We start from the raw sequence: 11,576 nt of genomic DNA, 5'->3' as shown, positions 1-11,576 counted from the left end.
TGTTGGGGCGGCTGGAGGCCTCGTGCCCACATGTGCCAGTGGGAGGCCTCACGCATGTCGGGGCGGTGGGAAGCCCCGTCCACACGAGTCGGAGCGGCCGCGGGCCCTGTGCTCAGGCGTGTCGGGGCGGCGGGAGGCCACGTGCACACGTGTCGGAGCGGCCGCAGGCGCCGTGCCCACGCGTGTCGGGGCGGCGGGAGGCCACGTGCACACGCGTGTCCCCTGGGCGCCGCGTGGCTCCGCCGTTAACCCCCCGCTGCCCCGGCCCGAGCCTCCCCGCGGTTTGGGGGGGGGGGGGCACACAGACACGCGCAGCCAGGGGGACACCCCGCCCCTCCCCCACCCAGCCGGGGGGTCCCGGCGCCCCCCTCCCCCCCCACCCCCCCTCCCCCCGGCCCTGACTCATCCTTGGCCCCGCGGCCCCGGCCCCGGCCCCGCCGCCATGGCCCTCGGCCTCCTGCTGCTGGGTGAGCGCGGCGGCGCGGCCGGCACTGCGCGGGCACTGGCACTGCACTGGCACTGGCACTGCACTGCGTGGGGTTGGCGTGCGTGGGGCGTGCGTGGGGCGTGGGTGCTGGGGGGGAGGTTGGGTACAGCACTGGCACTGGCACTGGCACTGCACTGCGTGGGGTTGGCGTGCGTGGGGCGTGGGTGGGGCGTGGGTGCTGGGGGGGAGGTTGGGTACAGCACTGGCACTGGCACTGGCACTGCACTGCACGGGGTTGGCGTGCGTGGGGCGTGCGTGGGGCGTGGGTGCTGGGGGGGAGGTTGGGTACAGCACTGGCACTGCACTGCACTGCACGGGGTTGGCGTGCGTGGGGCGTGCGTGGGGCGTGGGTGCTGGGGGGGGAGGTTGGGTACAGCACTGGCACTGCACTGCACTGCACTGCGTGGGGTTGGCGTGCATGGGGCGTGGGTGGGGTGTGGGTGCTGGGGGGGAGGTTGGGTACAGCACTGGCACTGCACTGCACTGCACGGGGTTGGCGTGCGTGGGGCGTGCGTGGGGCGTGGGTGCTGGGGGGGGAGGTTGGGTACAGCACTGGCACTGCACTGCACTGCGTGGGGTTGGCGTGCGTGGGGCGTGCGTGGGGCGTGGGTGCTGGGGGGGAGGTTGGGTACAGCACTGGCACTGCACTGGCACTGCACTGCGTGGGGTTGGCGTGCGTGGGGCGTGGGTGGGGCGTGGGTGCTGGGGGGGGAGGTTGGGTACAGCACTGGCACTGCACTGCACTGCACTGCGTGGGGTTGGCGTGCGTGGGGCGTGGGTGGGGCGTGGGTGCTGGGGGGGGAGGTTGGGTACAGCACTGGCACTGCACTGCACTGCACTGCTTGGGGTTGGCGTGCGTGGGGCGTGGGTGGGGCGTGGGTGCTGGGGGGGGAGGTTGGGTACAGCACTGGCACTGCACTGCACTGCACTGCTTGGGGTTGGCGTGCGTGGGGCGTGGGTGGGGCGTGGGTGCTGGGGGGGAGGTTGGGTACAGCACTGGCACTGCACTGGCACTGCACTGCGTGGGGTTGGCGTGCGTGGGGCGTGCGTGGGGCGTGGGTGCTGGGGGGGGAGGTTGGGTACAGCACTGGCACTGCACTGGCACTGCACTGCGTGGGGTTGGCGTGCGTGGGGCGTGGGTGGGGCGTGGGTGCTGGGGGGGGAGGTTGGGTACAGCACTGGCACTGCACTGGCACTGCACTGCGTGGGGTTGGCGTGCGTGGGGCGTGCGTGGGGCGTGGGTGCTGGGGGGGAGGTTGGGTACAGCACTGGCACTGCACTGGCACTGCACTGGCACTGCACTGCGTGGGGTTGGCGTGCGTGGGGCGTGGGTGGGGCGTGGGTGCTGGGGGGGAGAGATTGGGTCTGGCACTGGCACTGCACTGGCACTGGCACTGCTGGGGGGGCGCTGGTCATGGGGCAGTAGGCACTGGGAAGGGCACTGGGCACTGGTCAGAGGGAACTGGGAAGGGCGCTGGGCACTGGTCATGGGGCAGTAGGCACTGGGAAGGGCACTGGGCACTGGTCAGAGGGAACTGGGAAGGGCGCTGGGCACTGGTCATGGGGCAGTAGGCACTGGGAAGGGCACTGGGCACTGGTCAGAGGGAACTGGGAAGGGCGCTGGGCACTGGTCATGGGGCAGTAGGCACTGGGAAGGGCACTGGGCACTGGTCGCAGGGAATTGGGAAGGGCGCTGGGCACTGGTACTGGTTGCTGGGCACTGGGCACTGGTTGATGATGGTCAATGGGGCACTGGGAAGGGCACTGGGCATGGGAAGCTGGGCACTGGTCATGGACACTGGGAAAGGCACTGGTCACAGGGAACTGGGCAGGGCACTGGGCACTGGTCAGGGGTTACTGGGAAGGGCGCTAACCATTGGGGTACTGGGCACTGGGAAGGGAACTGGGCATGGGGCACTGAGAAGGGCAGTGGGTACTGGGATGGGTAATGGTCACAGGGCACTGGGAAGGGCACTGGGCACTGGGATGGGTACTGCGCAATGGGATGGCAACTGGTAACTGGTCACAGGGCACTGGGAAGGGCACTGGGCATGGGCAACTGGGCATTTGGAAGGGCACTGGGCACTGGGAAGGGCAGTGGGCACTGGGGTGGGAACTGGTAACTGGGCACTGGGCACTGGGCACTGGGATGGGAACTGGTCATGGGGCACTGGGAAGGGCACGGGGCACTGGGAAGAGTACTGGGCACTGGGATGGGAACTGGTCACTGGTCTCAGGGCACTGGGAAGAGCACTGGGCACTGGGGAACTGGGCATTTGGAAGGGCACTGGGCACTGGTTGCTGGTCACGGGGAACTGGTCACTGGCCATGGGGCACTGGGACAGGCACTGGGCGCTGGGCAGGGAACTGGTCACTGGCCATGGGGCACTGGGACGGGCACTGGGCGCTGGGATGGGAACTGGTCACTGGCCATGGGGCACTGGGACGGGCACTGGGCGCTGGTCCCTGCTGCTGGGTGCCCCAGGACGGGGGTGGGGTGCTGGACGTCTGCGTCACCCCAGTCATCTCCGCTCCGTCTCCAGTGGGGCTGCTGGGACCCCGCAGCACAGGTACTGGGAGGGGTGGGAGGGGGAGGTGGGGCACTGGGGAGGGGGAGGGCCCTGGCCCAGTGGCTCCCAGCAGTTCCCAGTAAGTCCCAATGAGGGGGAGCTCCCAGTGGGTCCCAGTTAGCGCAAAGGATCCCAGCAGGCCCCAGTGTGGGCAGGGCTCCCAGTGGGTCCCAGTAGGTCCCAGCGGGTCCCAGTTAGCGCAAAGGATCCCAGCAGGCCCCAGTGTGGGCAGGGCTCCCAGTGGGTCCCAGTAGGTCCCAGCGGGTCCCAGTTAGCGCAAAGGATCCCAGCAGGCCCCAGTGTGGGCAGGGCTCCCAGTGGGTCCCAGTAGGTCCCAGCGGGTCCCAGTTAGCGCAAAGGATCCCAGCAGGCCCCAGTGGGGGCAGGGCTCCCAGTGGGTCCCAGTAGGTCCCAGCAGGTCCCAGTTAGCGCAAAGGACCCCAGCAGGTCCCAGTGTGGGCAGGGATCCCAGTGGGTCCCAGTTAGCATGGAGGACCCCAGGAGGTCCCAGTGGGTCCCAGTTAGCATGAAGTATACCAGCAGGTCCCAGTGGGGGCAGGGCTCCCAGTGGGTCCCAGCAGGTCCCAGTGGGTCCCAGTTAGCACAGAAGACCCCAGCAGGTCCCAGTGGGTCCCAGTTAGCCCGAAGGACCCCAGTAGGTCCCAGTAGGTCCCAGTGGGTCCCAATTATCCCGAAGGACCCCAGTAGGTCCCAGCAGGTCCCAGTGGGTCCCAGTTAGCCCGAAGGACCCCAGTAGGTCCCAGTAGGTCCCAGTTAGCCTGAAGGACCCCAGTAGGTCCCAGTGGGTCCCAGTAGGTCCCAGTGGGTCCCGATGGGTCCCAGTTACTGCAAAGGATCCCAGTAGGTCCCAGTGGGTCCCAGCAGGTCCCAGTGGGTCCCAGTTAGCGTGAAGGACCCCAGTAGGTCCCAGTGGGTCCCAGCAGGTCCCAGTGGGTCCCAGTTAATGTGAAGGACCCCAGTGGGTCCCAGTGGGTCCCAGCAGGTCCCAGTGGGTCCCAGTTAGTGTGAAGGATCCCAGTAGGTCCCAACAGGTCCCAGTGGGTCCCAGTTAGCGTGAAGGACCCCAGTAGGTCCCAGTAGGTCCCAGTGGGTCCTAGTTAGCCTGAAGGACCTCAATAGGTCCCAGTGGGTCCCAGTAGGTCCCAGTGGGTCCCGGTGGGTCCCAGTTACTGTGAAGGATCCCAGTAGGTCCCAGTGGGTCCCAGTTAGCCTGAAGGACCCCAGTAGGTCCCAGTGGGTCCCAGTAGGTCCCAGTGGGTCCCGATGGGTCCCAGTTACTGCAAAGGATCCCAGTAGGTCCCAGTGGGTCCCAGTTAGCCCGAAGGACCCCAGTAGGTCCCAGTGGGTCCCAGCAGGTCCCAGTGGGTCCCAGTTAGCGTGAAGGACCCCAGTAGGTCCCAGTGGGTCCCAGCAGGTCCCAGTGGGTCCCAGTTAATGTGAAGGACCCCAGTGGGTCCCAGTGGCTCCCAGCAGGTCCCAGTGGGTCCCAGTTAGTGTGAAGGATCCCAGTAGGTCCCAGCAGGTCCCAGTGGGTCCCAGTTAGCGTGAAGGACCCCAGTAGGTCCCAGTAGGTCCCAGTGGGTCCTAGTTAGCCTGAAGGACCTCAATAGGTCCCAGTGGGTCCCAGTAGGTCCCAGTGGGTCCCGGTGGGTCCCAGTTACTGTGAAGGATCCCAGTAGGTCCCAGTGGGTCCCAGTTAGCCTGAAGGACCCCAGTAGGTCCCAGTGGGTCCCAGCAGGTCCCAGTGGGTCCCAGTGGGCCCCGATGGGTCCCAGTTAGCGCGAAGGATCCCGGTAGGTCCCAGTGGGTTCCAGTGGGTCCCAGTGGGTCCCAGTTAGCGCAGAAGACGCCAGCAGGTCCCGGTGGGTCCCAGTTAGCCTGAAGAACCCCAGTAGTTCCCAGTGGGTCCCAGTTAGCCTGAAGGACCCCAGTAGGTCCCAGTGGGTCCCAGTAGGTCCCAGTGGGTCCCGATGGGTCCCAGTTACTGCAAAGGATCCCAGTAGGTCCCAGTGGGTCCCAGTTAGCCCGAAGGACCCCAGTAGGTCCCAGTGGGTCCCAGCAGGTCCCAGTGGGTCCCAGTTAGCCCGAAGGACCCCAGTAGGTCCCAGTGGGTCCCAGCAGGTCCCAGTGGGTCCCAGTTAATGTGAAGGACCCCAGTGGGTCCCAGCAGGTCCCAGTGGGTCCCAGTTAGCCTGAAGGACCCCAGTAGGTCCCAGTGGCTCCCAGCAGGTCCCAGTGGGTCCCAGTTAGTGTGAAGGATCCCAGTAGGTCCCAGCAGGTCCCAGTGGGTCCCAGTTAGTGTGAAGGACCCCAGTAGGTCCCAGTAGGTCCCAGTGGGTCCTAGTTAGCCTGAAGGACCTCAATAGGTCCCAGTGGGTCCCAGTAGGTCCCAGTGGGTCCCGGTGGGTCCCAGTTACTGTGAAGGATCCCAGTAGGTCCCAGTGGGTCCCAGTTAGCCTGAAGGACCCCAGTAGGTCCCAGTGGGTCCCAGCAGGTCCCAGTGGGTCCCAGTTAGCCTGAAGGACCCCAGTAGGTCCCAGTGGCTCCCAGTAGGTCCCAGTGGCTCCCAGTTAGCCTGAAGGACCCCAGTAGGTCCCAGCAGGTCCCAGTTAGTGCGAAGGATCCCAGTAGGTCCCAGCAGGTCCCAGTGGGTCCCAGTTATCCCGAAGGACCCCAGTAGGTCCCAGTGGGTCCCAGCAGGTCCCGGTGTGTCCCGGTGGGCGTGGGCGAGGCGCGGGCCCGGGCGCCTGAGCGCGGCTGTCGGCAGGCCCGTTCCCCGTGCGGTTGGCCGGCGGCCCCGGGCGCTGCGCCGGGCGCGTGGAGGTGCAGCGCGCCGGGCGCTGGGGCACCGTCTGCGACGACGACTGGGGGCTGCCGGACGCGGCGGTGGTCTGCCGCCAGCTGGGCTGCGGGACCGCGCTGGCCGCCCCGGCCGGAGCCTGGTTCGGGGAGGGCGCGGGCCCCATCTGGCTCAACGGGCTGCGGTGCCGGGGCGGCGAGGAGCGCCTGGCGCTGTGCCGCCATCGCGGCTGGCGGGCCCACGTCTGCGCCCACGAAGAGGACGCCAGCGCCGTCTGCTCAGGTGGGCCGCGGGCGCCAGGGCGGGCGAGCGGAGGGGCCGGGGCGGGGACCCTCGGCCTCACCCCCGCCATCCACCCCACAGCTCACCCCTTCCAGCCCCTCGGCACCAGCGAGCCCCCCGGGACCCCCGCGCCCGCCGGCAGCCAGCCGCCCGCTACGGCCTGCGCGGGTGCAGCGTGCGCAGGTAGGCCGCGCGGAGAGGCAGCGCGTGCGAGTTACCTGCACGGGTTACAGCACACGCGGGTTACAGCACACGCGGGTTACAGCACACACAGGTTACAGCACACGCGGGTTACAGCACACACAGGTTACAGCACACACGGGTTACAGCACACGTGTTACAGCATGCACAGGTTACAGCACACGCGGGTTACAGCACACGCGGGTTACAGCGTGCACAGGTTACAGCGTGCACAGGTTACAGCACACGCGGGTTACAGCACACACATGTTACAACACATGCGGGTTACAGCGCGCACAGGTTACAGCGTGCACGGGTTACAGCACGTGCAGGTACAGGTGTGCACGGGTACAGCGTGTGCACGTACAGCGTGCACAGACACAGCGTGCACAGCTACGGTGTGCACAGACAGCGTGCACGGGGATGGTTTGCACAGGCACAGCGTGCACAGGCGTGACGTGCACAGGCAGGGTGTGCACGGCGATGGTGTGCACGAGCAAGGTGTGCACGGGCACAACATGCACAGGCACGGTGTGCGCAGGTGTGGCGTGCACAGGCAGGCTGTGCACGGGCATGGTGCGCACAGCTAAGGTGTACACGGCTACGGTGTGCACAGGCGTGACGTGCGCGGCTACAGTGTGCACGAGCAAGGTGCGCGCAGGTGCAGCACGCGCGGGTACCGTGCGCGCGCTACGACGTGCGCAGGCGTGGCGTGGTAGGTGGGGCGCGCGCCGGCGCGGGGTGCCCAGGTGTCCCCCCGCCCGTGGGTCCCGCGACCCCGCGCCGGCCCTGACCGCGGCCTTTCTCCCAGGGGCTCCCAGCGTGCGGCTGGCGGGGACGGCGGGGCGCTGCGCCGGCCGCCTGGAGGTTTTCCACGCCGGGCGCTGGGGCACCGTCTGCGACGACGACTGGGGGCTGCGGGACGCGGCGGTGGTCTGCCGCCAGCTGGGCTGCGGGCCCGCGCTCGACGCGCCCCGGGCGGCCTTTTTCGGCGAGGGCAGCGGGCCCATCTGGCTGGATGACGTGAGGTGCCGGGGGGACGAGACGTCGCTGCTGGGGTGCCCGGCGTCCCCCTGGGGTGTCACCAACTGCCAGCACCGGGAGGACGCCGCCGTGGTCTGCGCAGGTGCAGGGGCGCCGCAGCGGGCGCCGCGGTCCGCGCTCCCGTGCAGCGGTTCCGGGACAGGGGGTCGGCGCGGGGGTCCCTGGGGTGAAGCACAGCAGTGCAGTGCGTGTGCGGTGCGTGCGTGGGCAGGGCGCGGTGCGTGTGTGCGCTGCACGTGTGCGCTGCACGAGGACGCCGGCTCTGCGCAGTGCGTGCGTGGGCAGGGCGCAGTGCGTGTGAGCGCTGCACGAGGACACCGACTCTGTGCAGTGCATGCGTGAGCAGGGCGCAGTGCGTGTGTGCGCTGCACAGGGACACTGACTCTGTACAGTGCATACATGTGCAGTGCATGCAGACACAGTGCGTGTACGTGTGCAGTGCAGGCGTGGGCAGGGTCCAGTGCGTGTGTGCATGCATGTGCCGGGAAGTCTGTTCAGTGCGTGTGTGCAGTGCATGAGGACACCGAGTCTGTGCAGTGCGTGCGTGAGCAGCGCGCAGTGCGTGTGCAGTGTGCGTGTGCATGCATGGGGACACCGTGGCCGTGCAGTTTGCGTGGGCAGGGTGCAGTGCGTGTGTGCAGTGCGCGAGGACACTGAGTCCGTGCAGTGCATGCGTGGGCAGGGTGCAATGTGTGTGCATTGCGTGTGCAGTGCATGTGCATTGCGTGTGCTTTGCATGTGCAGTGCATGTGCAGCGCGTGTGCAGCGCGCACGCCGCAGGCCTCACACTGGCCCCCCCGTGTCAGGTCCCGGTGGGTGACGTGGGACCCCCCCGGTGGTGGGGCTGGGGGCTGGGGCAGATTTGGGGAGCACACCCCCCCCCCATGCGCCTCCCCTGCCTGCTGGGGTCCCTCCCCACGACCCCACCCAAGGGTGGCCCTGCCCTGGCCCTGGGTGCCCTCCCGGCGCGGGGCTCAGCGACCCTCTCCTCGCTGCAGGGCAAGGGGACCCGCTGTCACCAAGCGGGACCTCGCCGCCGGCCAGCACCACCCAGCGCCCCGCGGGACGGAGTCCGGCCAGCACCACCCCCGGCACCCAGCGCCCCGCGGGATGGGGCGCAACCGGTGCCGCCCCCGGCACCCAGCGCCCCGCGGGACAGGGTCGGATCGGTGCCACCCAAGCCAAAGGGGGACGCGATCCCGTTCGTATCATCAGGATCTCGCGACTCAAAGCAGAACAGGATCCGGCCGGCGTAATCCAGAGCACCAAGCCCAAGGCAGGACGCGATCCAGCTGGTGCCGGCAGGTCCAAAGTGGGACGGGATCCAACTGGCACCAACAGGTCCAAGGCGGGATGGGATCCAACTGGCACCAACAGGTCCAAGGCGGGACAAGATCCAGTTGGTACCAGCCGCATCCCCCGGCCCAAAGCGGGGAGGGATCCAACCGGTACTGTACGGATCACCCGGCCCAAAGCTGGGCAGGTTCTGGCTGGGGCCAACCAGACCACCAGGAAACCACCAGGACGGGCTTCGGTTGGGACCATGCAAGGTACCAAGCTCAAGGCAGGGTGGGATCCAGTTGGTGCCGCCCAACCACGAACGGGACAGGGCGCGGCAGTTGCCGTCCAGCTCACCCAACAGCCAGTAGGACAGGAGCCTCTTGATGCCACTCAAGCCAAAGTGGGGCAGGATCCGCTTGGTACCACGCAAGGCACCAGGCCCAAAGCGAGGCAGGAGTTGGCCCCCACCATGGCGGTCCCAGCAGGTGATGCTGTGTGGAGTAACCAGAACCTGGGAGAACCAGGTCCTGCAGGTACTGTGAAGAGCACACGTCCTCCGCCAGGACTAGGTGCAGATGGTACCAAATGGACAACACGTTCTTCAGCAGATTTCGGTCTAGATGATACCCGGAGGAGCACACATCCTGCAACAGAAGCAGGTCCTGAAGGTACCATGAGGAGCACACATCCTCCCGCAGAACTGGATCCAGATGTTACCAGATGGAGCACAGAAGAACCAGGTGCTGAAGGTACCATGAGGAGCACACGTCCCACGGAAGAACCAAGTCCTGAAAGTACCTTGAGGAGCACACGTCCCACAGAAGAATCAGGTCCTGAAGCTGTCGTGAGGAGCACACATCCCACAGAAGAACCAGGTCCTGAAGCTGTCATGAGGAGCACACGTCCTCCAGCAGAAACAGATCCAGAAGGTATCACACAGAGCACACATCCCCCAGCAGAACCAGATCTTGAACCTATCATGATGAGCACACATCCCCCAGCAGAACTGGATCCAGATGTTACCAGATGGAGCACAGCAGAACCAGGTGCTGAAGGTACCATGAGGAGAACACCTCTTCCAGCAGAAGAACCAGGTTCTGACGGTATCATGAGTACTACACATCCTGCAGCAGAACCAGGTCCAGAAGGTGCCATAAGGAGCACGCATACTTCAGTGAAACTGGACTCAGATGGTACCACATGGAGCACACGTCCCACAGCAGAAGCAGGTGCTGAAGGTACCATGAGGAGCACACATCCTCCCGCAGAACCAGGTCTTGAACCTATCACGATGAGCACACGTCCTCCAGCAGAAACGGATCCAGAAGGTATCACACGGAGCACACATCCGACAGCAGAACTGGATCCAGATGTTACCACATGGAGCACAGAAGAACCAGGTGCTGAAGGTACCATGAGGAGCACACGTCCCACAGAAGAACCAGGTCCTGAAAGTACCTTGAGGAGCACACGTCCCACAGAAGAACCAGGTCCTGAAGCTGTCGTGAGGAGCACACGTCCTCCAGCAGAACCAGGTCTTGAACCTATCACGATGAACACACGTCCTCCAGCAGAAACGGATCCAGAAGGTATCACACGGAGCACACGTCCCCCAGCAGAACTGGGTCCAGATGTTACCACATGGAGCACAGCAGAACCAGGTGCTGAAGGTACCATGAGGAGCACACATCCTCCCGCAGAACCAGGTCTTGAACCTATCACGATGAGCACACGTCCTCCAGCAGAAATGGATCCAGAAGGTATCACACGGAGCACACATCCCCCAGCAGAACTGGATCCAGATGTTACAACACGGAGCACAGAAGAACCAGGTGCTGAAGGTACCATGAGAAGCACACGTCCCACAGAAGAACCAGGTCCTGAAGCTGTCATGAGGAGCACACGTCTTCCAGCAGAAACGGATCCAGAAGGTATCACACGGAGCACACGTCCCCCAGCAGAACTGGGTCCAGATGTTACCAGATGGAGCACAGCAGAACCAGGTGCTGAAGGTACCATGAGGAGCACACGTCCTCCTGCAGAACTGGATCCAGATGTTACCACACGGAGCACACATCCTGGCCCAGAAGCTACCGTGAGGAGCACACGTCCTCCAGCAGATCCAGATGGTACTAAGCAAGGAATTGCTTGGAGGAAATTTCCAGGGAAAAGGATGAATGTTGGGCTGGGGTGGGTGCAAAGGCGGAAGGGACAACACGTGGACAGCCCAAGAGGGGACAGGATGGTTGGGTGGAGGGACAGAAAGTGAGGAGAAAGCCTGGGTAGATTGTTGGATGGAGGGCAAGGAAGGATGTGTGGGAGAATGGATGCATGGGTGGGCATGGGTGGCAAGGAAAGAGGGATGGATCGATGGGTGGGGGCTGGGGACGTGGGTGGGGTGCTCTTCACCCAGCACCCAGGGCAGGGGGGGCTGGAGATGGCGGTGCGGGGGCCTCACAGACCTCTGTGTCCCTTCCCTGCCCAGGTGTGGACCCAGACCCAAGCCCCGCTGGGGTTTCTGCTCCCCCAGCAGAGCCCCCGTCTCCCCCCCCATCGCAGCACCCTGCCCCCGTGCCAGGAGCCCCTCCTGCCCTTGCGGTCCAACTGGGTCCGGGCCCCAGCACCCCCCCCCAGCGCTCCCCAGAGCCCCCCAGCACCCAGACCCCCCCAGGACCCCCCCAGCACCCCATGGAGCCCCTCGGCACCCAGAGCCCCCCAGGACCCCCCCAGCACCCCACGGAGCCCCCCAGCACCCAGACCCCCGCAGGACCCCCCCAGCACCCCACGGAGCCCCCCAGCACCCAGAGCCCCCCAGCACCCCCCCAGCACCCCACAGAGCCCCCCAGCACCCAGACCCCCCCAGGACCCCCCCAGCACCCCACAGAGCTCCTCAGCACCCAGACCCCCCTAG

At 66.1% G+C, this 11,576-nt stretch overlaps 1 protein-coding gene across 1 annotated transcript; it reads left to right on the top strand.

The window, feature by feature from the left end:
- Positions 1-434: 434 nt before the first annotated feature.
- Positions 435-11,576, top strand: LOC147596896 (uncharacterized). Its single transcript, XM_086769251.1, has 10 exons — positions 435-467; positions 3,031-3,057; positions 5,846-6,160; positions 6,242-6,343; positions 7,152-7,466; positions 8,383-9,333; positions 10,075-10,425; positions 10,678-10,794; positions 11,151-11,428; positions 11,550-11,576. Exons 1-10 carry the CDS (start codon positions 443-445, stop codon positions 11,574-11,576), a joined length of 2,508 nt encoding a protein of 835 aa, XP_086625377.1. The 5' UTR covers positions 435-442.

Source organism: Chlamydotis macqueenii, chromosome 34 (genome assembly GCF_036417535.1).
Source record: "Chlamydotis macqueenii isolate bChlMac1 chromosome 34, bChlMac1.mat, whole genome shotgun sequence".
NCBI classification, from domain to species: domain Eukaryota; kingdom Metazoa; phylum Chordata; class Aves; order Otidiformes; family Otididae; genus Chlamydotis; species Chlamydotis macqueenii.
Note: the sequence above shows the minus strand (reverse complement) of the source record. Positions and strands in the feature narration are given on the sequence as shown.

Bases quoted from the DNA above. Each gene is read 5' to 3' on its own strand.
- LOC147596896 (XM_086769251.1), top strand. From the start codon at position 443: ATGGCCCTCGGCCTCCTGCTGCTGG. The intron at 9,334-10,074 runs GTACCATGAGGA...CAGGTGCTGAAG, and splicing joins AACAGAAGCAGGTCCTGAAG to GTACCATGAGGAGCACACGT. The intron at 10,426-10,677 runs GTATCACACGGA...CAGGTGCTGAAG, and splicing joins AGCAGAAATGGATCCAGAAG to GTACCATGAGGAGCACACGT.